The sequence below is a fragment of the Moschus berezovskii genome, chromosome 19, assembly GCF_049115385.1.
Source record: "Moschus berezovskii isolate FMDL1 chromosome 19, NW_MosBer_1.0, whole genome shotgun sequence".
NCBI lineage: Eukaryota > Metazoa > Chordata > Mammalia > Artiodactyla > Moschidae > Moschus > Moschus berezovskii.
Window position 1 is genome coordinate 8,766,494 of NC_142478.1, and position 27,479 is coordinate 8,793,972.

At 47.6% G+C, this 27,479-nt stretch overlaps 1 protein-coding gene across 2 annotated transcripts in view; it reads left to right on the forward strand.

Annotated features, from left to right (window-relative positions):
• GATB (glutamyl-tRNA amidotransferase subunit B) overlaps positions 1 to 27,479 on the forward strand; it is a 94,697-nt gene that overhangs the window by 40,458 nt on the left and 26,760 nt on the right. The window contains exons 6-9 of one of the 2 annotated variants that reach the window (XM_055405476.2): positions 12,085 to 12,198; positions 15,473 to 15,557; positions 16,508 to 16,552; positions 18,794 to 18,983. In XM_055405476.2, the coding sequence (XP_055261451.2) occupies positions 12,085 to 12,198; positions 15,473 to 15,557; positions 16,508 to 16,552; positions 18,794 to 18,983 (434 nt within the window). The remainder of the gene's footprint in view (positions 1 to 12,084; positions 12,199 to 15,472; positions 15,558 to 16,507; positions 16,553 to 18,793; positions 18,984 to 27,479) is intronic. The other variant, XM_088827976.1, reaches the window with a different exon arrangement.

Genomic DNA, 27,479 nt, shown 5'->3' on the forward strand with positions numbered 1-27,479 from the left:
ATCAGTTTAAGTTGACTTCTCAGGCTATGTCATTCTTTCAAGGGTTGTACCCGCCCTGTTTCAGGTGGATTCCTGCCCCTTAACACTGTGTGTCCCAACCAGGGAGGATTTGGTGAAGAGTTTTACAGCAGTGATTGAAGGGTGGGGTTGCTGACAAGGAGCTGGGTGTTCCCAGGGCCTTGCTCCTTTAATCTGGCCTCAGGTGATCTCATGATGAGCTTCTGTGGTTCTCGTTATCAATCTCATCACGTGGACCACAGCCTTGTCTAACTCAATGAAACTATGAGCCAGGCACTGTAGGGTCGCCCAAGATGGATGGGTCATGGTGGAGAGTTCTGACAAAATGTGGTCCACTGGAGAAGGGAATGGCAAACCATTTCAGTATTCCTGCCTTGAGAACCCCATGAACAGTATGAAAAGGCGAAAGATAGGACACTGAAAGATGAACTCCTCAGGTCGGTAGGTACCCAATATGCTACTGGAGAGGAGAGGAGAAATAAATTCAGAAAGAATGAAGAGATGAAGCTAAAGCAAAAACAACACCCAGTTGTGGATTGACGAGTGATAGTTGTGGATTGACTCGGTCCAATGCTGTAAAGAGCAATATTGCATAGGAACCTGGAATGTTAGGTTTGTGAATCAAGGCAAATTGGAAGTGGTCAAACAGGAGATGGCAAGAGTGAACATCGACATTCTAGGAATCAGCGAACTAAGGTGGACTGGAATGAGTGAATTTAACTCAGATGACCATTATATCTACTACTGTGGGCAGGAATCCAGTAGAAGAAATAGAGTGGCCATCATAGTCAACAAGAGTCCAAAATGCAGTACTTGGGATGCAGTCTTAAAAACGACAGAACGATCTCTGTTCATTTCCAAGGCAAACCATTCAATATCATGGTAATCCAAGTCTGTGCCCAACCAGTAATGCTGAAGAAGCTGAAGTTGAACGGTTCTATTAAGACCTACAAGACCTTCTAGAATTAACACCCCAAAAAGATGTCCTTTTCATTATAGGGAGCTGGAATGCAAAAGTAGGAAGTCAGGAAACACCTGGAGTAACAGGCAAATTTGGCCTTGGAGTGCAGAATGAAGCAGGGCAAAAGCTAATAGAGTTCTGCCAAGAGAATGCACTGGTCATAGCAAACACCCTCTCCCAACAACAAAAGAGAAGACTCTACACATGGACATCACCAGACGGTCAACACCGAAATCAGACTGATTATAACCTTTGCAGACAAAGATGGAGAAGGCCTATACAGTCAGCAAAAACAAGACCAGGAGCTGACTGTGACTCGGATCATGAACTCCTTATGGCCAAATTCAGACTTAAATTGAAGAAAGTAGGGAAAACCACTAGACCATTCAGGTATGACCTAAATCAAATCCCTTATGATTATACAGTGGAAGTGAGAAATAGATTTAAGGGACTAGATCTGATAGACAGAGTGCTTTATGAACTATAGACAGAGATTCGTGACATTGTACAGGAGACAGGGAGCAAGACCATCCCCAAGAAAAAAGAAATGCAGAAAAGCAAAATGGCTATCTGAGGAGGTTTTACAAATAGCTGTGAAAAGAAGGGAAGCCAAAATGCAAAGGAGAAAAGGAAAGGTATACCCATTTGAATGCAGAGTTCCAAAGAATAGCAAGGAGAGGTAAGAAAGCCTTCCTCAGCAATCGATGCAAAGAAATAGAGGGAAACAATAGAATGGGAAAGACTAGAGATCTCTTCAGGAAAATGAGAGATGCCAAGGGAACATTTCATGCAAAGATGGGCTTGATAAAGGACAGAAATGGTATGAACCTAACAGAAGCAGAAGATATTAAGAAGGGGTGGCAAGAATACACAGGAGAACTGTACAAAAAAGATCTTCACGACCAAGATAATCACGACGATGTGATCACTCACCTAGAGCCAGACCTCCTGGAATGTGAAGTCAAGGGACCTTAGGAATCATCAGGACAAACAAAGCTAGTGGAGGTGATGGAATTCCAGTTGAGCTATCTCAAATCCTGAAAGATGATGCTGTGAAAGTGCTGCACTCAAGATGCCAGCAAATTTGGAAAACTCAGCAGTGGCCACAGGACTGGAAAAGGTCAGTCTTCATTCCAATCCCAAAGAAAGGCAATGCCAAAGAATGTTCAAACTACTACACAATTGCACTCATCTCACAGGCTAGTAAAGTCATGCTCAAAATTCTCCAAGTCAGGCTTCAGCAATACGCGAACCGTGAACTTCCAGATGTTCAAGCTGGTTTTAGAAAAGGCAGAGGAACAAGAAATCAAATTGCCAACATCTGTTGGATCATCGAAAAAGCATGTGAGTTCCAGGAAAACATCTATTTCTCCTTTATTGACTATGCCAAAGCCTTTGACTGTGTGGATCACAATAAGCTGTGGAAAATTCTGAAAGAGATGGGAATCCCAGACCACCTGACCTGCCTCTTGAGAAACCTGTATGCAGGTCAAAAGCAACAGTCAGAACTGTACATGGAACAACAGACTGGTTTCAAATAGGAAAAGGAGTACATCACGGCTGTATATTGTCACCCTGCCTATTTAACTTATATGCAGAGTACATCATGAGAAATGCTGGGCTGGATGAAGCACAAGCTGGAATCAAAATTGCTGGGAGAAATATCAATAACCTCAGATATGCAGATTATACCACCGTTATGGCAGAAAGTAAAGGAGGACTAAAGAGCCTCTTGATGAAAGTGAAAAAGGAGAGTGAAAAAGTTGGCTTAAAGCTCAACATTCAGAAAACAAAGATCATGGCATATAATCCCATCATTTCATGGCAAGTAGATGGAGAAACAGTGGCAAACTTTATTTTTCGGGGCTCCAAAATCACTGCAGATGGTGACTGCAGCCATGAAATAAAAAGACACTTACTCCTTGGAAGGAAAGCTATGACCAACCTAGACAGCATAAAAAAACCAGAGACATTACTTTGCCAACAAAGTTCCATTTAGTCAAGGCTATAAATGCCAAAGAATGCTCAAACTACCGCACAATTGCACTCATCTCACACGCTAGTAAAGTCATGCTCAAAATTCTCCAAGCCAGGCTTCAGCAGTATGTAAACTGTGAACTCCCAGATGTTCAAGCAGGTTTTAGAAAAGGCAGAGGAACCAGAGATCAAATTGCCAACATCCGCTGGATCATGGAGAAAGCAAGAGAGTTTCAGAAAAACATCTATTTCTGCTTCATTGACTATGCCAAAGCCTTTGACTGTGTGGATCACAATAAACTGTGGAGCATTCTGAAAGAGATGGGAATCCCAGACCACCTGACCTGCCTCTTGAGAAACCTGTATGCAGGTCAGGAAGCAACAGTTAGAACTGGACATGGAACAACAGACTGGTTCCAAACAGGAAAAGGTGTACGTCAAGGTTGTATATTGTCACCTTGCTTATTTAACTTATATGCAGAGTACATCATGAGGAACGCTGGGCTGGAAGAAGCACAAGCTGGAATCAAGATTGCTGCGAGAAATATCAATAACCTCAGATATGCAGATGACACTACCCTTTTGGCAGAAAGTGAAGAGGAACTCAAAAGCCTCTTGATGAAAGTGAAAGAGGAGAGTGAAAAGGTTGGCTTGAAGCTCAACATTCAGAAAACAAAGATCATGGCATCTGGTCCCATCACTTCATGGGAAATAGATGGGAAAACAGTGGGAACAGTGTCAGACTTTATTTTTTTGGGCTCCAGAATCACTGCAGATGCTGATTGCAGCCATGAAATTAAAAGACGCTTGCTCCTTGGAAGGAAAGTTATGACCAACCTTGATAGTATATTAAAAAGCAGAGACATTACTTTGCCAACCAAGGTCCGTCTAGTCAAGGCAGTGGTTTTTCCCGTGGTCATGTATGGATGTGAGAGTTGGACTGTGAAGAAGGCTGATTGCCGAAGAATTGATGCTTTTGAACTGTGGTGTTGGAGAAGACTCTTGAGAGTCCCTTATACTGCAAGGAGATCCAACCAGTCCATTCTAAAGGAGATCAATCCTGGATGTTCATTGGAGGGACTGATGCTAAAGCTGAAACTCCAATACTTTGGCCACCTCATGCGACGAGTTGACTCACTGGAAAAGACTCTGATGCTGGGAAAGGTTGGGGGCGGGAGGAGAAGGGGACGACAGAGAATGAGATGGCTGGATGGCATCACCGACTCTGTGGACATGGGTTTGAGTGTACTCCGGGAGTTGGTGATGGACAGGGAGGGCTGGCGTGCTGTGATTCATGGGGTCGCGGAGAGTCGGACACGACTGAGCGACTGAACTGAACTGAACTGATAGTTTTTCCAGTAGTCGTGTATGGATGTGAGAGTTGGACTATAACGAAAGCTGATTGCCGAAGAATTGATGCTTTTGAACTGTGGTGTTGGAGAAACTTTTGAGAGTCCCTTGGACTGCAAGGAGATCCAACCAGTCCATCCTAAAGGAAATCAGTCCTGAATGTACATTGGAAGGACTGATGCTGAAGCTGAAACTCCAATACTTTGCCTACCTGATGCGAAGAGCTAACTCATTTCAAGAGACCCTAATGCTGGGAAAGATTGAGGGCAGGAAGAGAAGGGGACGACAGAGGATGAGATGGTTGGATGGCATCACCGACTCAATGAACATGAGTTTGAGTGAACTCCGGGAGTTGGTGATGGACAGGGAGGCCTGACGTGCTGTGGTCCATGGGGTGGGAAAGAATCGAACATGACTGAAGGACTGAATTGAAGGTTATCAAACTGTGTTCTTCTCTCTGGAGTGAAGAGTGCTTCTTCAAGTAGTTAACATCTTCCATTTTTGGGGGATTTTAGTTCTTTAAGGGGCTTCCCTGGTGGCTCAGAGGTTAAAGCATCTGCCTCCAATGCAGGAGACCCGGGTTCGATCCCTGGGTCGGGAAGATCCCCTGGAGAAGGAAATGGTAACCCACTCCAGTATTCTTGCCTGGAGAATCCCATAGACGGAGAAGCCTGGTAGGCTACAGTCCACGGGGTCGCAAAGAGTCGGACACAACTGAGCGACTTTACTTAGTTCTTATAAAGAGCTTGTTGTGTGAATCTCCTGGGGTGGAACCAGGACCCCGCCCCAGGGCTGCACTACTGTTTCTTGACTGTTTCTCCCTAGTCTCAGCAGCCCCTCCCTTCCCTGATTAGCAACTGTTTGAATCTGCCCTTTGGAAGTCAGGGAAGGTCATGGAGGCTGGAGTCTGTTCCCTGCAAACAAGAAATGGGGGACACAGAACGGCTTCCATGTCCAGGAGCCCCGCAGCATCCTACTTGGTTTCACCCCCACTGGGCTTTCTGTCTTGTTTTCAGTGGATTAAATGAGGCCCACCCGTAGTGGGCAGGTAGTCTGCTTTACTCACTATCAGTTCAAATGTTAATCTCCTTCAGTTCAGTTCAGTTCAGTTCAGTCGCTCAGTCGTGTCCGACTCTCCGCGACCCCATGAATCACAGCACGCCAGGCCTCCCTGTCCACCACCAAGTCCCGGAGTTCACTCAAACTCATGTCCACAGAGTCGGTGATGCCATCCAGCCATCTCATTCTCTGTCGTCCCGTTCTCCTCCCACCCCCACCCTTTCCCAGCATCAGAGTCTTTTCCAGTGAGTCAACTTGTTGCAAGAGATGGCCAAAGTACTGCAGTTTCAGCTTCAGAAACACCCAAATGACACATCCAAAATAACATTTAACCAAATATCAGGGCTCCCTTGGCTCAGTCACGTTGACACAAAAAATTAACCATCTCAAGTGGTCACAAGGGGTGCCATTAAGTACCATTGATGCAGATGATCCATCTGCCTGTTAGATTATCATACCATTTATTAACCATTTTGTCACACATTTGTTTGCATGTTACAAAGGGACTTCAGAAGCTGTAATGTCACCTTTGTCACATAGGACATCTTACGGGCAACAAATTGTAACATCAGAGCCGTGGTCTGGGTTGAATCTGGAGACGGAACTTGCTGATTTGCTATCTTCTTTAAGCTACAGACTGGACAAACAGAGCCACAGGAGTTTGAGTGGTGTAAAGGTTAGCTGCCTGCAAGTCTGTGTATAGAAAAGAGGGTCCGTGTTAGAATAAGAGACCTCTCCATGCTAGATTTATGACTCCTGCTGCCTTTTTACACATAGAACAGAAATGAAATATGGGCAGGCTGAATGGTTATCCATTTTTGCACTGTTGCTGTTAAAAAATTCTTTTTATTTTTCCATTCTTTTTCAAAATAACTGTGGTTCCTACCAAACCTATGGAATAATAAACAGACCACCTGTTAGCTGAGAAATAGTCCCATCAGGTCCTTGCCAAGAGATAAACCATAGCAGCAAGAACTCATCAGGCGGTGACGGCAGAGAGGGTTTATTAAATCTCATTCGTCATGATGCTTTTTGTTGCTTTTAAATACGAATCCAACAGCGTTGCCCCGGCACAGCGGCAGCATGTGTGAGGGTGTCCTGAGTGCTGTGGGGAGTGAAGGTCCGCCTGGAGTCTGCAGGGGTCGTGCTGTTGGTGCCCTCAGTGCGGTCAGCCCAGCCCCTTGCCCGTCCTTATGACCCCCACCGCAGGCCACTGTGTCGCCAGTGGAGACTGAGGTCTTGGAACTGAGGGCCACCCCGGAGAGCTGCAGTGGACCCCCACGTGCTTTTGCAAGTGAAGCTTCAGTTGCTCTGGGCTGTGATTCAGTGAGTTCCTGATAGTTTTGCTAATGAGCGTGGACTAGCTCAGCCTGGGTTCCAGAAGTCATTTCCTTCTCAGTGGCCGTTTGCCACTGTTGAGATCCTCAGAGCAGTCTGCTGAGGGGAGCATGTACCCAAGTCGATACCCTACTTGTGTCCAAGGCCATACTGCCCGCTGGTTTGAATGTGCTCATCTGTTCAGAAAGCACTCTTCACGGTTAATTTTTCTTCCCGTTTAAATCCTGTGACTTTCCCAGAGACTGTTACCACTGTGCCTGTTGTCCATGAGGAGTGGAGGCTCACAGGCTGGGAGGTTTGGCCACAGGAAGTGACTGGGCTGGGGTCTGAGACCCTCCTGCTTGAGCTCTGCCTCCCCCTGCTTCTTAGTGCCAGCCGCAGCAGGGAGGCCGCAGCTGTAGAAAATAGCCTGGACCCCTGGGGTAGCAGAGTAGGTGCTTCAGATGCCACGGTCCCAGACCTGGGGTGGAATCCTGTCCTGTGGCTTCTAGCTGTAGAAACTGGGTGAGGTTTTGACTTCTCTGAGCCTCCCTTTCTACACTTGTAAAACCAGTTGCTAAATAATTGTATACAGAAACAGGAAGGAGGAAACCCAAGAGGAGAGGAAGTCATCACGTGTCAGGTAAGAGTTGGGCAGCAGAGTCGGGTGGGCGAGCCAGCCCACAGCCTTGTGGGAGAAGGCCTGGAACTCCGTTTGGGGACTGTGGAGTGTGACGTGCCTGAAGGACATCTAAGTGGCTTTGTCATTAACGCTGTATTGTAGGGAATGAATAATATACGTAAAACATATCACAAGTCTTGACAAACAGCCTGTGCTCATTAAACATTATGTGCTTATTAATACTAATAAGTAGTATTACGTTTACAAAAAGACCACTCATTGTAGATAAATAAGCTTTATGAAATATCTTCAGTAAAGCTGGGTCACAGTATTTTTATCTTTATTTTTTATCTGCGTTCTGGAGAGTAAACCAGAAATGAATGACCAGAATGAGACAGCTTAACAGACCTCCACTAAATCCTCAGGCTGCTGCCGTTGACTGAAACCGTTTTCTGCCCTGGTGTTATATTTCTCACATGTGGATATGTTTGGGGGGAAAAACAGCACGTAACTACACCATATCACTGTGCTCAGTGGTAGGGTTTTTCATTTTGCTGTTATACATGTCTACTTCTAGAGGGTGGAAATTGAGCTTGATAATGTCCTCATGAAGGCCCTCCCCTGGTGTTGCAGAATGCATTGAAGCAAACCTGACTGGTGAGGCTTTTGTGGACTTGAGGCAATTTAACTTAATTTGTTTAAAAGGTATTTCGTCTTCACTGGGTAAAATGCCTTTTGTGAATGCTGGGTACTGTATTTGAGTCCAGGCAAGTGAGCTCTCTTTCAACACTGCAGGACACTAAACGAGTCCCCTCAGACATCTATAGAGTGTGATCTTCCCTGGGAGAGACTGGAACTTGTGCTTTTGTTCCTTTTCCAAATTAAAAGTCTAAATTGTGAGAGATGGTTTTATTTTAAAAGCAAGTGAAGTCCTATTCAAGGTGCTCAGAGCTCAAAAAAGTTCTCTCGCAAATATTGAAATGGGGTTGGGCAGAGCTCAGCATACTTGGCAAGTTTTCCTTTGAGCTGAATGGGCCTTTCAGATGATTCAGTAGATTAGTCCTGTTCAGACAGAACTTTAGAACTTGTCAGGAACCTACTGTGAGACCAGTCTGCTTACTGATGGCTCAGGCAAGTACCAGGGTATGAATTCATCAAACAGTTACCTTGTGCCAGAGCCAGCTCTAGGTTCTGAGTAGAGCCGTGAGGCAGAGAGTATGTATTCACGAGACAGACACATACATTAACAAATAAAATGAAGTAGTTTTATAGTTACAGTGATAAGTGGGGCTTCCCAGGTGGTGTAGTGGTAAAGCATCGACCTGCCGGTACAGGAGACATAAGAGATGAGGGTTCAGTCCCTGGGTCGGGAAGATTCCCTGGAAGAGGAGGCATGGCAACCAACTTCAGTCTTCTTGTCTGAAAATCCCACGGACAGAGGAGCTTGACGGGCTACAGTCCATAGGGTCGCAAAGAGGGGACATGAAGGAAGCGACTTAAATGAGAAGTGCTTTAAGGAAATGCAGAAGGTACCGTGATAAAGGATACCATTGGAAGGCGAGGATCTCAGGAGAATGCTCCACGGCTCCAGCCAGCATCAGCTAGACGGTGAGCGTCCAGCCAAGAGCTCAAGCCACATCCTGGAGGTGAGGGAAAGTGTAGAATATGCCTGGAGGTATTAACACCAGGGGGGCAGAAGACCACGGCAGGGAAGGTGCCAGGAGCAGGGGGCTGTGCCTCAGGTAAGACTGAAAGGGTCAGAGGGCTCAACCACAGTGGTAAGACCATGATAAGTTTGGATTTCATTCCAAGCACAGTAGGAGGTCACAGAAGGGTTTTAAGCCAGTGAAGGACAGAGTCAGATTAATGATTTAGGAAACCACTGTGGCTGCTCTGTGGACTGCGGATTTCAGCGGGGTACAAGTGGAAGCAGAGCCCGGGTAAGAAGCCCTCCCAGTAGTTCAGTGGAGGTGGTGCTGGTGTGGGCAGAGCTGGCGTTTGTGAGGATGGAGAGGTCAAGATAGGTGGCTTCGAGGTGGCTTTTAGAAACAACAGGATTTGTTAACAGGCTGATGTAGAAGGCAGGAGGCAGGAAGAAGTCACGCTTGCTGTCACCGGGAGGCTGAGGACAAAGATGGCTGTGTGGATGGCAGATCCTTGAGTTGGGGAAACTGACACGCCCTGACCGCCCCCACAGGGAGCTGAAGGAGACCTCAGAGGTCAGAGCGGCGGTCTGGGCTAAAGTGAGAAGTCTAGGGACTGTCAGAGCAGAGGTGGTGTTTAAAGCCCCACTCCTTTACAGAGCGCGCAAGGATGGGAACAGATGACAGAGTCGTGGAAACGAGTTCAGGAGCCCAGAGGAGACCTAGAGCATGATGGTGCCAGCATGATGGTGCCAGCATGATGGTGCCAGCTGCTGCGGGGGTTGGCAGGTTACGTGCTGCCGGTGGATCTAGTGAGGTGAAGGCACAGCATGTCCTGTGTCCGTGTGTCCAAGGGATTCGACGGCCAGGGCCTATTGGTGACTCTGGCAAGGTGTTTTCAGGGAGGTGGGGGCAGAAGCCAGGCTGACACAGGTTCAGGAGTGACTGAAGGGTGAGACCATGGAGATAGAGTGTCAGCAGGCAAACAGTATCTGTTTGAGAGGATTTGCTGAAAAGGAAAGCAGGGAGAGACTAGCCGGATGATGGAGAGAGAATTGAGCTCACGGGAGCAGGTCTGCAGGCTCTGTCTTTAGTGAGGAATCCTGTTCCATGAGGAAGAGAATCAACCCCTGGTGTGGAGAGAGGAGAGAACTGGAGGCGCGGTGTCCTTGGAAGGAAAGGGCTGGGGATTTTACACCTGGGCCCCATTCTCAAAGGCCTTCCGTCTGGGCTTAAAGATGGATGGATTCCGAATAGGCTACTGTCCTGAGCGTACATTCCGGTACCTCGGAGGAGCACCGGTGGGGGCGGGGAGGAGCAAGTCCCGCTCGGGGGGGACTCTGAAGGCTGAGCCGAGGTCGCAGGAGGGACGGTGCCAGCGATGGCCAGGGCGCGTGGGGACCAGCGGCAGCAGGGACGAGCGCGGGAAGGGCGGGGGCGCGGCAGCGAGCCGGCGAGGGCTGGTGAGCTGCGCGGAGGCGGGGTCGCCGCTCCGACGTCAGGGCGGGGAGCGAGCCCGCAGGGGGAACGGGAGGCAGGGACGGCTGTCAGGGACGTGTTGTGGGGGGAGCTGACGGGGCCTAGTCAGAGGACGAAGCAGGGTCCCCATAGAGAGTCTGACCGTATCAGAAGTCGCTGGGGATCCTTGAGACTCAAGGAAACACTCACTGTCCACAGGAGCTAAGAGGTTTTGCAGAAATGGGAGAAGTAATAGAATAGAATAGTAATAGAAGTAATAGTAACAGTTATTTTTGGGCTAAAAGGCATCTTTCCCCAGCCTGTCAGCATAGGTGGCGCTTGGGGAGCGGCAGAGTGGGAATGGTAGAGAGCCATTACAAGGGTCTCTTTCTTTAGGCGTGGAATTTATTCATACAATTTTATTATTTTAATATGCTTTTACTATGAAACCTTAAAAAACAAATTTCTTAGCTCATCAGCACATTCACTTTTGACAGATCCTTTTTAAGTTTAAAGACTTGCCTAAGAAAATAGAAATCCAGCATTTTGTCGTCCCGTTTTGTTCTGTTTTGAATATTGTAAATGAAACTAGAGAATAGAGAATTCTACCTTTACTTTGCAGGGTGTGAAATGTGATGACTTTTTATCTTTGTCTCTTTTTCTCTTGGAATTTTTCTTCCCTTTGCTCCTCAAGAGCCTCTTAGTCATCTCACAAACCACCTACTTCTTTATGGGTTACTGCTTCCAAAGTGGGCGTGGATGGGGGCTGGGGTTCAGGGTCAAAGAAAGTTCTCCTAGAATGAGGGCTGCTGTCTCTGCCCCCCCACCTCCCCACAGCTGCTGTGGCAAACCCCTATAGCCGTCAGGAAGGACTCAAGTCCTATTTGCAGAAGAAAGAAATTATTACAGTAACTGGAGGAAGAAGGAGGGGGAAAAGCCCACGTTTCTGGCTTGTGCCCTTGAACTGTAAATTCTCAAGGACTCTCTTATAAATCTCCTGGAATCGCTGTTGGAAATCCACATTCCCTCAGAGAGCAGTGTAGGGCTATCACATAACAATTTCTGAGGCCTTCCCCCACAACCCAGCTCTGACACTTTGAAAAAAACTTCAGAATAAAACTGCAGAGTAAACCTCCATTTTAACAGTGTTGTTTTTCTTATTTAGCACAAAAGAAATTAGATTTCCCCAGCCAGTATATCCAGAATTTCTTCTGTCTTCTACCTGTGCACAAGTGCACAGACACACCCCTGCACACGTACGCACACACCCCGCAGATGCCTTAGGACTGTCATTCTTGTAAGAACTTCAGGACCAACCTTACCTTCTTTGGGGGGGGGTGGTGGTGTGTGTGTGTGTGTGCACATGCGCGCACACGCTCATGCCTGCTCAGTTGTGTCTGACTCTTTGCGACCCCATGGACTGTAGCTCACCAGGCTCCTCTGTCCATGGGGTTCTCCAGGCAGGAATACTGGAGGGGCTTGCCATTTCCTGTTACAGGGCATCTTCCCAACCCACGGATTGAACCCAGGTCTCATCTCCTGCGTTGGCAGGCAGATTCTTTACCACTGGCACCACGGACATCAGCTAGAGTTAGATATTGCTTGTACTTTCTTGCCTTAAAAAGACCACCTTCCCTCAGATAATTTCTAAAGAGTTGTCTTTTTTTCTCTCCTTTCAGAGGGCCAGTTAAGAGTGGATGCCAATATATCTGTGCATCGCCCTGGGGAGCCTTTGGGCGTTCGAACCGAAGTGAAGAATCTCAACAGTGCCCGATTTTTGGCCAAAGCTATAGGTGAGTGTCAGCTGTTACTCCTCATGTACGTCTTTGCAGCAGCTGTCTGTTTCTGTGTAACAGGCACCCCCCCCTCAACTTAATGACTTACATGATAACATCTCAGCTTCACAGTTTTGTGGGCTGGGTGGTTTTCTGCTGGTCCTGCCTTGGCTCTTTCATTTGACTCTGGGGAGCCGGCGCTCTGCTGAGATAAAGAGTCCAAGAGGACCTTACTCACACGCTGGGGCTTTGGTGCCAGACGTCTGCTGGGCTTCTTCACCCATGTGGGCTTTCTGCATTCACTTGCTTAGCCCAGGCTTTCTTATTTGGCAGAGGTGGCATCCTAGGAGGATGAAGGGAGATGCCTCAAGTCCTCTCGAGTCTTTAGTTCTAGAACTTGCACAACATTTTTCCCAGCACATTCCATTCAAAACAGGTTCAAGGGGAGGGGGAGGAAATAGACTTCACCTCTATGGGAGGATTTGCAAAATTCTGTAACTCTGTTTTTCCATGTACCACGACCAGTCTGAACTGTATAACATCATATTTGTTTGTTACAGATTAGCCACAGTTTGACTTAATTGATCAATATGTTTTTCTTCTTTTAACCATTTTAACTAAGATTGCTGGAAAGTGAAAGTGTTAGTCGCTCAGTTGTGTCCGACTCTTTGCTACCCTGTGGACTGTAGCCCACCAGGCTCCTGTGTCCATAGAATTTTCTAGGCAAGAATATTGGAGTGGGTTGCCATTCCCTTTTCCAGGGGATTGTCCCAACCCAGGGATTGAACCTGGGTCTCCTGCATTGCACATGGATTCTTTACTGTCTGACCCAGCAGAGAATAGATTGCCCAGGCCTGTGTAATCAAGTAGAGGTCTTACTGGAGCACACGCTGTGGATCTTTCCGTGTGGGCAGATGTATACTAGTAATTAAAGTAGAAGAACTGAGCAAGCTCAGCAGCTGGAGTGGTCCATAGACATTGATGACTGTGAATGTGAGGGGATGACATCTCAGAAGAATTAAGTACTCTTTAAAACCAGAGGTATCTAAGAAGAAGAGGGACAGAAGGGAGGAGGTAGAGGTGGAAGTTAAGGTACATCCTTCAAGCTGCACAGAGCAGAGGATGGGTGAATGTGGCTTCCCAGCCCAAAGGTTCGGTAGTATCCTGAGTATTGGAACACAGATTTTCTAGTCTTGTATAAAACTTTATTATCCTGAACTGGAAATAATCAACCAGCCTTAATGAAGACACTGTGAGTCTATACATTTTCAGGAAAAAGGCATTAACGTGGTCAAGGGCCTCATATACGCAGCTGTATCAGTAACCTCAGATATGCAGATGACACCACCCTTATGGCAGAAAGTGAAGAGGAACTAAAGAGCCTCTTGATGAAGGTGAAAGAGGAGAGTGAAAAAGCGGGCATAAAATTCAACATTCAAAAAGTGAAGATCATGGCATCCAGTCCCATCACTTCATGGCAAATAGATGGGGAAACAATGGAAACAGTGAGAGACTTTATTTTCTTTGGCTCCAAAATCACTGCAGATGGTGACTGCAGTTATGAAATTAAAAGACGCTTGCTCCTTGGAAGTAAAGCTGTGACCAACCTAAACAGCACATTAAAAAGCAGAAACACTGTTTTGCTGACAAAGGTCCATCTAGTCAAAGCTATGGCTTCTCCAGTAGTCATGTATGGATGTGAGAGTTGGACTATAAAAGAAGCTGAGCACTGAAGAATTGATGCTTTTGAATTGTGGTATTGGAAAAGACTCTCGAGAGTCCCTTGGACTGCACGGAGATCAAACCAGTCCATCCTAAAGGAAATCAAGCCTGAATATTCTTTGGAAGGACTGATGCTGAAGCTGAAACTCTAATACTTTGACCACCTGATGCGAAGAACTGACTCATTGGAAAAGACCCTGATGCTGGGAAAGATTGAGGGCGGGAGGAGAAGGGGACGACAGAGGATGAGATGGTTGGATGGCATCACTGACTCGATGGACATGAGTTTGAGCAAGCTTCAGGAGCTGGTGATGGACAGAGAAGCCCAGTGTGCTGCAGTCCACGGGGTCGCAAACAGTCGGACACAACCGAGGGACGGAACTGAACTGATGGTCAAAGGTATGACATACAGAAGGTATTGGGGGAACTTCCGGCATAAAGACAGGCTAACGAGGGTGGACTCTTCTGCTTGTAAAAGGAGACACCGTCCATGTATCTGCGGCTGTGAAAGGTCTGGGTCAGGAGAAACCCTTCCAGCTCAGGTTGGTGAAGGTGAAACTTGGAACGAATAGAAGTTCCAGTTCGCCTCGTAGGTGAGTGTCCCGGAGCTCATTATTCTACGAGCTGGTGGTTGGAACTTAAAAAACAAGCCACAAGACTTTAGGTAGACTCATCGCAGATGCGTTTGAAGGCTTTGGCTGCCCCTAACTTTCTGTTGTCCTATGAAGTCCCTGTGGAGCAGCAGTCTGAGACAGAACTCTACCTGTGGTCGGACTGGGGCTGGAAGAACCCGAGCTTTCCTGTTACGGGCTTAAGTCTCCAACCTGGTAATCTTTCCACCCCAATTTTCTCCCTCCATCAGGCCTGTTAGCAGCCTCTTGGTGTTTGTTGCTTTTTGTCAGCTCAGGTGAGAATCAGGATTTGGGCAAGGGCAAGGGCAGTATGTTGCAGTGGGGAGTTAGGGAGGGAGGGAAGGCGGAAGCTCTTTGCATGAAGAAGCTTGGCAGCTGAGGCCGTGTTCCGCTTCCAGGGCCGCCTTGTTCGGCGGTGAGGGAGCGTGGCGTAGAGCGGTGGCTCTTCATTTGGGGCCATAGATCCCTTTAAAAATACAATGGACATTCTGGATCGTTTCTCCAAAATCCGTGTCTAGGCACACACCCACATTTGTATGTAATCCCAGGAGATACCAGAACCCCTTGAAGCCTGTCTGTGGATCCTGGGATAAACACTCTTTGATAAGCAAGGGTCCTAGATCTGGAGTCACTAGTCGTCAACATTGGTCCTAGCCCTTCTGCCAAGTTGTGTACTTGTGTTCTGTACTGGGTCACGTTAATTGCTCTAAACCTGGGTTTGCTCAGAAAGTGAGAGAGCAGAGCTTCCTAAAAGACCCTTCCCAGCAATATTATTCTATGATGGCAGCAAGAAGAAAAAATACAGCATCTGTGGAAAGAATTATTGTAAACAACTCCCTTGATTATTTTTTGACCTCAAGATTGAGAGTTCCAATTATTGCTTAACTGGATAAAGGAGTAAACCATGATACCAAACTATTACAATTTTTTTTTTTTAGACTATGAAATTCAGAGGCAAATCAATGAACTCGAGAATGGAGGTGAAATTCTGAATGAAACTCGCTCATTTGATAACAGGCTTGGGTGAGTTTGCATGACAACGTCTTGAATACAGGTCGGTGGGGGCTCTGCTGACCAGCCGTGTCACCGTGAAGAAGGTACCTAGCTTCTCTGCAGTCTGGTTTCCTCATTAGGAAAATGCCGTACCCCACAGGGATGTGATACACCCTCCAGGGCTGGTGACAGATTTCACTTGACTGAACAGACTTGGAGTCTTAGATCCTGGCCCCTCCCTGGATTCCAGCTTACCTCCTTTGTGCCAAGAATTTTGACTTCCTTAAATTCTGTCAGACCTGCCAGTTTCAGCTTAGAAGTGGAAGAAAGCTTGGAGCTGGCTGTAGAGTTGTGTTTATCTGTTCAGATATCTCTGAGTCTTAACTCTCCAATTCTTTGTTCCCCGGTGGCTCAGACAGTAGTCTGCCTGTAATGCAGGAGACCTGGGTGCAGTCCCTGGGTCAGAAACATCCCCTGGAGTAGGAAATGGCAACCCACTCCAGTAGTCTTGCCTAGAGAATTCCATGGACAGAGGAGCCTGGCAGGCTACAGTTCATGGGATTGCCAAGAGTCAGACAGGACTGAGCAACTAACACTTTGACTTCTTCATACACTTAACAGAAGATTAGGGGAAAGATTAGCCTGGCGTGCTGTGATTCATGGGGTCGCAAAGAGTCAGACACGACTGAGTGACTGAACTGAACTGAACTGAACTGAGGGAAAAGATTTCAAAAGCCTGGAGTTTGAGCTGATTGAATGTTGGAAACATTGAAGCAATTTATTTTTGTTTTTTTGAATTATCAAGCTACACATGTGTCTTTCTTTAGTATCATTTCTGCAGCGTATTCAGGAAAGTGTCTCCCACAGAAGCAGAGGCGCTTGCGTCCCCTGGTTCCCCTGTTGGTAGGGAACCCGTGTCTGCATACACACCAGCCTTCGCTGCAGTGCTTTTTAAATGTTTTCTCGTTTAACTGTCACAGGTGCACCGTGCCGATGAGAGACAAAGAAGGAAGACAAGACTACAGGTGGTCACTCCTCTTGTCAAAACACCGTTCTCTGTTTGGCTCGTATTCCAGGCCCACGTACAGACCAACACAGTGATCCTGGGTGGCTTTTAGGAGCCACTTTCTGTAGTCGTCATTGCACAAAGGAAGATCCAGGGTTCCCGGTTTATGTGTGTACTGAGAGGAAGAGTATTTTGATTTGGGAATCTTGGAGGACCTTATTTGACAGGATTCAGCGGTTGGAAAGCACTTAGGCGCTCACTTCGTCAGCGTTGTTATAACTGAGCTGAGAGGGTGGCCGTGGGGGTGGGACCCAGGCAGTTCTCATGCTTCCCTTCAGTGACAAATCCAGTAACAAATCCGAGTGTAAGAAGGTAGAAAAAAGAGCTGTATATGTTAGTGGCAGCTCCCGTCACATCTCAGGTAATACCGTTTAACAAGTTAGACTTAATATGAGATCCAGAAATAAAGCAAATGAGAAGAATAGCTTTGGGGACTTCCCTGGTGGTGTCTGGTGATTAAGATCTCACCTTCCTGTGCAGGGAGGAGGAAACATTGAAACAATGATCCCCTTATCAGGGACCTAAGATCCCATGTGCCTCAACAGCCAAGAACACATAAAGCGGAAGCAATATTTTAACAATTTCAATAAAGATTTTTAAAATGTTCCACTTTTAAAAAAAGGAAAGGAATAGCTTAAGGTAAATTGAGCCTCCTGTTTCTTCCCCTGTTTATCAGACTGCAGAAGTTAAAAGTTTAAGCAACAAAGTGGTAGAGGTTGGCACTTTGCTTTGTGAAGTGCAGGAAGATATGAGAGTAGCCATTGCTGTCAATGAGGAACAAATCTAGCGTCTTGATTGAGGAAGGAAGCAGCTCATAAACCCTAAGAGTGGACTCACCTCAAGGACGCCCCTCCGGTGTCTGTCAGTCTCCCTGTTCTCATTACAGTGACCTCTCTAGGCTCAGTCTGTTCTTCCCAAGAAATTTCTTTGTTTTCCCGTGTGGCCCCCTGCTGTGCTGGTGCTGCTGTCTCACCAAGCATGGCGTTCGTTGGCTTTTAGCAGAGTCAGTGGCTTCAGGAAGCGCCCCCAGGTTAACAGATGAGGTTTGGGAAGCCTCCCTTTGCTTTCCTCTTGCCTTCAGAAGTCAGGCTGATTCATAGCACACATTTGGCATTGAGGTGATGGGTTGCTTGCATTTCTGATCTATTACCTTGGAGCCACCATTTATTCTGCGTAACCCTGCTTCTGCATAAGCCCTCTGACAAGTATGGGCAGAGGGAAAAATGTTAGATGCTAGAACAGACCAAAGGGAAGGACACCTTGGTTTGACAAGAGCAGATGCAGTGATGCAGCGTCCACATTTTTTTTTAATTGACTTTTATTGCAGTTTTAGTTTTCCAGCAGAATTGAGTGGAAATTAGAGTTCCCATATACTTCTTGCTGTATGCTATATACCTCCCCCCTGCCCCAACACACGCATACAAGCAGGTTTCCTCTTATAACATCTTGCATTAGTGTGTAATGTGGTAAATTGGTTAAAATTGATGAACCAGTATCGATATGTTCGTAGTAACTGAAGTGCATAGTTGACCTTAGGCTCACCCTCACGTCGTCTGTGCTGTGGGTTTAACAGACGTGTGGCGACACGTGTGCACCGGTACAGCGTCACACAGAACGGTTTCAGTGCCGCCCCGTGCATTCCTCCCTCTCTCCTGCCTTCTGCATTTTATTAGGTTGGGCCAGAAGTTCTTTTGGGCTTTTCCATCAGATGGTATGGAAAAACTTGAACAAACTTTTTTGGCCAACCCAATATTTAGCGAAGTCCATTTATTTATTCCAATTCTCAAGAAAGAAGGTTTCCTTTACATAAAAACTGCTAAAAATGCTGAAAATTTCGAGGTGGGTGAAGTCACCTTTCTTCCTAAAAAGTAAGGTGCGCTTGTTTGGTTCTGTTTTCCTAGTCTGTGTTTTGCTGTGGACGTGCACTTTATCCATCATTATAAACGGCAGGGCGGCCTCAGCCTCGTGCCGCGCCCTTTTCACGCCCTGCTCATTATGAGCGCGGAGCCTGCTGGATGTGGTGGCTTTGACCTTACATTTGTACACGGACTAGTTCCTGGATAAGTAGGAGACTTGATGTGGGACCTCAAAACATATTTGTAGCACAGCATCTATAGACAGACTTTCACCCTGACTGTAGGTTTGTCTCTTCCAACTCAATCCAGTCCGGAGAGTCAGGCTGTCTCCTCTCTACACCCAGGTTCATGCCAGAGCCCAACCTGCCCCCGCTGCTGCTCTATGACTCGGGGTCCCTCCCCTCCGGCGCAGACCCGCAGCAGGTGATCAACGTCGACCAGCTGCGGGAGCGTCTCCCTGAGCTGCCCCGCGTGACCCGCGAGAGGCTCGTGCGACAGTACGGGATGCTGCCGGAGCACAGCTGCGCCCTGCTGGTGGGTCAGAGGCTGCGGTCGGCCCCGTCGGGCGGGTGGGGGGCTCCGGGTGGCGCACGACGGCTGCACTGTACCCTGAAACCAGGCGTGCTCACCTTCCTCACCAGCCTCTACGGTAGACGCTCCGCCGAAGACCCACGAGGCGGGCTCTTCTGTCAGTCATTTCTCGTGTGCAGACTTGCAGAGCCACTCACAGCAGCCGTGGAGGCTTCTTGAAGACAGTCCGGATGTTACGGATGCCTGTTCTTTTGTCTGCCTGCAGGACAAAAGGAAATCAATATTAAAGGCTTTCTGGATGTCTGGCAGTGTTGAACCATGACAGGGTCTGGCAGGAAGTTGGGTTCTCACAAAGCAGACAGTTGTTTTACCGACTGTAGAAGAAACGTTTATTCCACACGAAATGCTGCAAACCCTGACTAAACGTATTGGACCTTGGAGGATACCTCTGAAGGGGCCGTTAAGAATCTGACACCGTGGAGTTGTGCTCAGGGATTTTCCATCCTGTCTAGGGCTGCTGGGCTCTGCGGTTCTGTTGGTCACGGCCACATTGAAGTGACCCGGCATCCGTGAGAGTGGTGCTGCGTCACAGTTGTCTTCTGCTTGTCTGTCAGGGAGGCTGTGCAGAGTTTCTCGTGGCATCTCTCAGGGACAAGCTGTCTGCCACACTCATCGTGTGGAGCACGGAATCTCTGGGAAATCTGGGCTGTTGCATTGTGATTGAGCGGTAACTGTGCAGGGATGTTAGGATATTCATGTTTGTGTATATATTTATACCCTTCAGTGACAAAACCCTGCCATTTCTGGTACATGGTAGACAAGCGAATGCTCATTGAATGAACGAGTCTCATCCATAAATCAGCTCATATGCAAAGAATCAGAGAGTAGAGAACACTCAGTTTTGTCAGATGGACCTGGAGAAAGCACATGCGTCCCAAGAGTCTTCTGGTTAGCAGGCGTCTGTGTGAGACTCACAGGCAGCCCTGTTCGCCGCATCAGGTGTGGCAGGCTCTTCCCTCACGCTGCAGGCCGAGCGGCTCGCCGGCCCCCGGGGACTGCTGCTGTGCCTACCCCACCTCTGTGGCGATGGTGCCGGTGCGTTCTAACTCTTTAGTAAGCGCTGTGTTCTGTTCCGGCAAGCGCTGTCTAGTCCGCTCGCCGTGTTGCTCCGTGCCGGTCAGCACTGCTGAACGCCACGCGTGTGTGTGAGCCAGCAAGCAGCTTGTTCAGAACGCCTCTAACCTGAAACCTCTTAGAATTCACACGCTATTCCCAAGTTCATTTCACAAACCCGAATTTTAGTCTCACACGCCTTCCCCACCATCTTGAATTTCCAGCCCACTTGAAATCAACTTCAGACTGAACACTGAATGCTAAATTCAGTCCTGCATTTTGTAATGTATTTGCCAAATTCTGTAAGGATGAGAGAGGGCACATACCGAGGCTTCTCAGCCCTGGAGATAGTGTTCACCTCCAGCAAGCTCTCTGAAGTAGACACATGTTTGTGTCTATGTCCCAGGCTCCACTTCTGTGTCCTTCAAGTGCCTCGGCCATAGAGGCCTTGGAGATATGTTTGCGGAGGGTGGCAAGTGCATGAGTTTCTGGTTTTTTCATAGTTTAAGGCCCTGTTTTGTTGTTGTTTGTTGTTATTAAGTCTCTAAGTCGTGTCCAACTCTTTGTGACCACATGGGCAGCACGCCAGGCTCCTTTGTCCTCCCCTGTCTCCCAGAGTTTGCTCAGATTCATGGCCATTGAGTTGGTGAGCCTGTCTAACCATTTCATCCTCCGCCACCCTCTTCTCCGTTTGCCTCAGTCTTGCCCAGCATCAGGGGCTTTTCCACTGAGTCGGCTCCTCTCTTCAGTCCCGTCTGACTCTTTGCAACCCCACGGACTGCAGCACGCCAGGCCTCCCTGTCTGTCGCCAACGACCGGAGTTTACTCAAACTCGTGTCCATTGAGTTGGTGATGCCATCCAACCATCTCATCCTCTGTCGTCCCCTTCTCCTCCTGCCTTCAATCTTTCCCAGCATCAGGGTCATTTCTAATAAGTCAGTTCTTCGCATCAGGTGGCCAAAGTATTGGAGTTTCAGCTTCCACATCAGTCCTTCCAATGAATACCCAGGATTGATCTCCTTAAGAGTGGACTGGTTGGATCTCCTTGCAGTCCAAGGGACTCTCAAGAGTCTTCTCCAGCTCCACAGTTCAAAAGCATCAGCTTTTTGGTGGTCAGCCTTCTTTATCTCACATCCACACATGACTACTGGAGAAACCATAGCTTTGACTAGACGGACCTTTGTCAGCAAGTGACGTCTCTGCTTTTTAATACCCTGTTTTGGTTTATCATACCTTTCCTTCCAAGAAGGAAGTCTCTCTTAATTTCATGGCTGCAGTCACTGTCCACAGTGATATTTGGAGCCCAGGAAAATAAAATCTGTCACTGCTTCTACGTTTTCCCCTTCTATTTGCCATAAAGTGCTGGGACCAGATGCTGTGATCTTAGTGTTTTGAATGTTGAGTTTCACATCAGCTTTTTCACTCTCCTCTTTCACCCTCATCAAGAGGCTGTTTAGCTCCTCTTCATTTTCTGCCGTTAGAGTGAACTTCCAGATGTGTAAGCCCTGATTATAGAAACTTATTTTTGTCTATTCACTTCAGCACTTTTATTAGCATCCTCTATGCAGCAGGTACTGAGATGGGGACAGAGACACTTTTTTGATTTGTTTTCTTTGCTTTCCAAGAACATGTATATGTGACACCACAGCTAACCAGCCCCAGAGCAGATTGCAGCAGATAGTAGATGTTTGATGCAGGCCAGGAGCCCAGAGGAGGCACTGATGACCTTGATGGGACAAGTGGGGAAAACTCTCAAGGGTGCTGGCTTTTAAGCCAGTTTTATAAGAGCTTTATTATTTTTGATATATTAAAACTGTGCTTATTTTTATAGCTTGCAGATAATGTAGTAGGTGATTCATTTTGCAGTATGTGTTTTTTTTTTAATGGCTAATACTTGACATTTTCAAGACAAATGAGAAGGGAACTAGTAATATGGAAGGAGGATGATTCAGACGATTTCTTTTCCTGAAATTAGGCACCCTGAGCTCTTGACGACTTAGTAATCATTGGAAGCTGAGTTACTCACAACATACCCGAAAGTGGTATGTTCATGTTTTTTTCCTGACTTCCTCAGAAACACAACAGATTGCTGCGAAGGGCAGATGCACCAATCTAATGAACCATCTTTCAATTTAAAGAGTGCCTGGGAGTATTCATTAAATCAGTAGCGTAGTGGAGGTGTGCTCTGCAGAGCTCTGACGCCACACTCCTGCCTTTGGGTCACTGATTAAATTAAATATTAAGCATACAGTCCTTACTGGTAACACAATCCTTACCCAAGAACAGTAAAAAAGAAAAAGAAAAACAACTTCAGGGCTTAAGGGTTATCTTTAATTTTTTTAATTGAAGTATATTTGATATACAGTGTTATTTAAGTTACATATGGACAATACAGTGATTCACGGTTTTTCAAGGGTGTATTCCGTTTATCGTTGCTGTAATATTGGCTGTCTTCCCTGTGTTATACAACTCTGCCCTTGTCGCTGTACTGTGTGGTGAGCACTGAATTGTGTGGTAATAACTTCTCCTTGGCATTTACAAAACTCTAATATAGTCTGTCTCAGCATCCACCACAAAGTCTGGTGCACAGTAGGCATCTGTGAACAGGTGGACAGATGAGTGGATGAATGGGATTCTGTCACAATACTCGCGAGGCCCTGGGGAGAGCAGTGTTCCTGATAAAGCCTCCCTGTTTCCCAAAGTCAGGTATATAAAGCACCCTTTTGACAGCCCAACAAATCAGGGTGGTACCTGTGTTGCTGAGCTTGGCGGGGAGAAGCCTGGGGTTTCCGCATCAATCAGGCCACATGCCATGACTAGCCATAGGTCACCTGGTGTCCCTGCCTCCTAAAGAACTTGTTTCTTCAGGACATTGGAATCAAGTATGTGTTCTCATGTCACCTCTTAAGCCTGCCTGATAATCCCCTCCCACCATAGCCTGTGTATTTCTTCTTCATGAAACATATCATGTCCCATCTGAAGCTTCAGCCTAGTGAGCTCTCCTTTCCTTCTTCTCTGTGTCAGACTCCCAGATTTCTGACCTCATTCGTCAGGAGTAAGGAATGGACGTATGGAGGGTGAGGTCGAGTCATTAGGATTCTAGAGAAATGAGAGATCATAGTGCATAGCAGGTCCTTCTCTGAGTCAGTGTGTCCAGGAGTAATTGTGAGAACGGTCAAGGTTATATGCAGGTGCGTTTTTTTAGTATATAATAAAGGTGATTTCTGTGGGGATGTCTCTTTCTAAACCCAGCTTTGCTGAGCAGGGAATCCAGATGAGTTGCTGTCATTGGCCTGATAGGCAGCTTGGGGTCAGTGGAGGCCGTTGGTTAACAGCAGGTTCCGTGGTTCACAGTGGACCACTTTCTAATCCAGTCCGTCCTCCCAGCACCCCCTGCGGTGGTACCGTCCGTCTCCCCATTTTTCTGGTGAGGAGCCTTCACCCCTGAGGTTGAGCGTGAGACACTGAACGACTCCGTCAGACCTGAGAGGAGCCGACTCCAGGGCCCAGGCGCTCCGCTTCTGAGCTCCTGCCTGCTTGGACAGAAGTGTGCCCCAAGGCCCAGTGGGAGTCCTGTTTCAAGTTCACTGCTGTTCTGAGTCACCAAACAGAGAAAACAGTTGTTTACTTGTGTGGGTATTAATACTTTTATCCAGCCCCGCTGAGGCTTCATGAAACAAGTCACAGAATGTCAGTCCATTTAAACCTTTTTCCCACCCCTCTAGGTTTTTAAGATTCCAGCCTGCCCTATAAATAAACATAAGTGCCGTCTGCTAAATTTAGTGAACATCAGTCAACTCCAGTGGAAAGCAGAAATTTTGTTCATTTTCCAAGTAGAAAAGCAATGTAAGCTCTCCCACAGTTCTGTTTATTTTGTTGCTTAGACTTTGTGCCTTAGATACTTGTCCCAATCTAACAGAATATTTGAGAGGGGCCTCCACACAGTATGTGGGGTTTGTGGGACAGTTTTGCCTGATGCAGTTGGTAAGAACGCGTCTGAGCTCTCTGGGTGGCTGGCTGCGTGTGACTTTGTGGACAGATTTCAGTGTCATCTGTTGTGGGAGGTTTCAGTGGAGGAATGGGCGAGGCAGCCCCATTCAGTGTCTCTTGAGAGCCTGCTGTACTCACCACAGTGCCTTATGTGTGTGCTCAGTCGTGTCCGACTCTTTGTGACCCCAGAGACTGTAGCCCGCCAGACTCCTCTGTCCATGGGATTTTCCCAGCAGGAACTCTGGAGTGAGTTGCCATTTCCTCCTCCAGGACCCTCTGCTGTTGTCAGATGTGAGAGCTCCATCTTTTCTGTGTTATGTTTAAGTCTCCTGAGTAGCCCTACAGGAGATTAACACACTGAGACAGATGCTTTTTTTTTTTTTTTTACTGTAGTTGATTTACAATGTTCTGTTTACTTCTACTGTACAGCAAAGTGACTGTCACTTTGACAAAGTTATACACATGTATACCTTCTTTTTTATATTCTTTTCCATTAAGATTTATCCCAGGACACTGCATATAGCACCCTGTGCTATTCCCTCAGCAGGACCTTGTCGTCCGTCCGTTCTGTGTGTAATAGCTTTCGTCTGCTGACCCCAGACGCCCAGTCCATCCCTCCCTCACCCCCTCCTCCCCTTCGGCAACCACACGTCAAGACAGACACTCTTGACTCCCAGTCTCACCTCTGATGGTTGCGGGGCGGGGGGCACTGAGAAGGTTCCTGAAGCTGTTCCTTCCCCAAAGGAAAGAGGAGGGGAATGGGACACTCGGCCCCAAAGATGGCAGGCACAGTAGTGCCTTCACTGAACCTACCATGCCTGCCTACCCCCAAGCAGACAACCAGGAACATGCTGCTCCCAGGGAAAGGGCAGCAGATAGCTGCTAACACATCCAGGGCTGCACAGGGCAGAGGTTTAGGGACAGCCTACCCGAGGCCCAGCGAGACTGTAGGGAGATACAACTGTGACCCTCCAAGTCAGTGACTTATGCTGCCTTGAGTCTATTTGTGTGCAGTCTCAAAATACGTGGTTTTATTTGAACAACTTTGTTGCCCCAGCCAGTTATTCCCCATTTAAAGTCATAATCTTTTGTTTTTGACATCATGGAAAAGAGTAAGGTGTCTCCAGGGAATAGAGAAACTGAAGATATCATGACGATGGTTGGTTGTCAGATGGATTGTTTACTGAGAGTTTGGCTCGGGGTCTCTTGCTAGCTTGAAATGGCCTGGTTTTCTGTCTGGATGAATTGCCTATAAAATAATTTCCCATGACAAATATCTGTATATCCCATAGGTAATAGTCCTTTAAAGCTAATAACTAAGAAAGCATCTGCAGCCTTACTGCCTGGTCTTAGGCCGCCCAGACTTGGAAGACTCGCTGCCGGGCCACAGCTGAAGGAGACCCATTTGGTCAGCGTTGTCGCCCAGACTTGGAAGGCTCTCTGCCGGGCCACAGCTGAAGGAGCCCATTTGGTCAGCGTTGTTGCTCGCTGTTTCTGAGCTCCGTCCAGCTTTCAGAGCTGATTTCATTCTTCAGTTTGTGAAACCACATCCAGTGCTCGCCAACTTAAGGGTGCTTTCACAGTCTGTGCACAGAAAAAATAACCGATATTTTGTTCCGGTCAAGTCGAATCAAAAGGCACGTCTTCTAACTTGACTCCTGCAAAACCCGCAGTTAGTTCGTTCATTTCAAGTACAGGCGCCAAGGGGCTTTCAGAGGTGGAATCCACCGGGCCCAGAGCCATCTGAGCGCCAGGCTTGGGGACTGTCAGGGGCTCTGTCCCTAATCCACCCTGAAGCCTTATGTCCTGTCTGTGGTCTGGTTTCCTTTCTGGGACAGTTAACAGAAGACCACTGTTGAGTTACACAGGTTTCCTCCGTGTCACGAGCATTTTGGCAGCACTGACGTTAGGCTCATTGAAGGTTGATTATCATCAGAATTGATTTCTTGACAACATCCTTTTTGCGCCTCATTCTCCCAGTATTTGATTATGCTTGTCTGCTGTCAGCTTTTATTACCTGAGTTATTTGATTTTGATTGTCCAAGGGAAAGTCCTGTTCCCCCGTTGGTTTCCCTCCGCGTCCCTCCCAGAGTGAGTGCACCACAGAGAATGGAACCTCACAGCCGCCTGTCTGTGGGTGAGGGGAGTCCATCTCAGATGTGTGCACTTTCTGGCTTTGCTAGGAGCACAGCACAGGTGAAATTGTGCAGACCACAGTAAGACTATAGACACCACCACCCCCAAAAGTATGTACTCTCCGAGTCATAGCAGAGGACGCACCGTCGGTGTTTGGGGTCACTTTCAGAGCTGCAGATGCCCATGTTCTTGAAAGGGGTTGTGGTGGTTCAGGATCCCGGCTCCCTCCTGACTCTCAGTGGAGAGCAATGCTTCTGTGCCAGCTTCACACCACCCATTAGCCACCTTTGTTTTTCATCACTGACGACTCCTCTGAATGAGTCCTTTTTTTCTTTCCTCACCCCCTGAAGGATTCCCACAGCCACTGCTTGTTTCCGTGAGAAGCAGGGGAAGGCCCGTTCACAGCTAGACTCGGCCCTTCCCCACTGCATGCCCCTGTCCTCCCTGTGGCTGTGCCTTGTGCTTTGTGCCCGGGAACCACCGCTGTCTCGGCACATGCTTGCCTGATGTCCACCTTGTCCCAGAACTAGCATTAATGTGCTTTTCAGGGCCATTTTTCACTAAGTTGTTGGGTCTGTGTCCCGTTTTTCTCATTTTGGAAGAGCGACTGGACTCACAGGAACGATGGGGAAGCACAGAGTCCATGTGCAGGTTCGGGACCGTCTTCTCCATAGGAGCACCCCTCTGCACGGTGGCACACGAGAGCCCCGCCCGGTGAGAACTGCTGTCATTCAGTTGCTGCTGTGGGGTCCCCGGGCTGTCAGCTGCTCCCACCACAGCTTCATGACCTGCCCAGTTCAGTTCAGCCACTCAGTCATGTCCAACTCTTTGCGACCCTCCCCATCCATTACTAACTCCCAGAGCTTGCTCAAACTCATGTCCATTGAGTTGGTGATGCCATCCAGCCATCTCATTCTCTGTCGTCCCCGTCTCTTCCCACCCCCAATCCCTCCTAGCATCAGAGTCTTTTCCAGTGAGTCAACTCATCACATGAGGTGGACAAAGTATTGGAGCTTTAGCTTCAGCATCAGTCCTTCCAATGAATATTCAGGACTGATTTCCTTTAGGATGGACTGGTTGGATCTCCTTGCGGTCCCAGGGACTCTCAAGAGTCTTCTCCAACACCACAGTTCAAAAGCATCACTTCTTCGGCGCTCAGCTTTCTTCACAGTCCAACTCTCACATCCATACATGACCACTGGAGAAGCCATAACTTTGACTAGATGGACCTTTGTTGACCAAGTAATGTCTCTGCTTTTT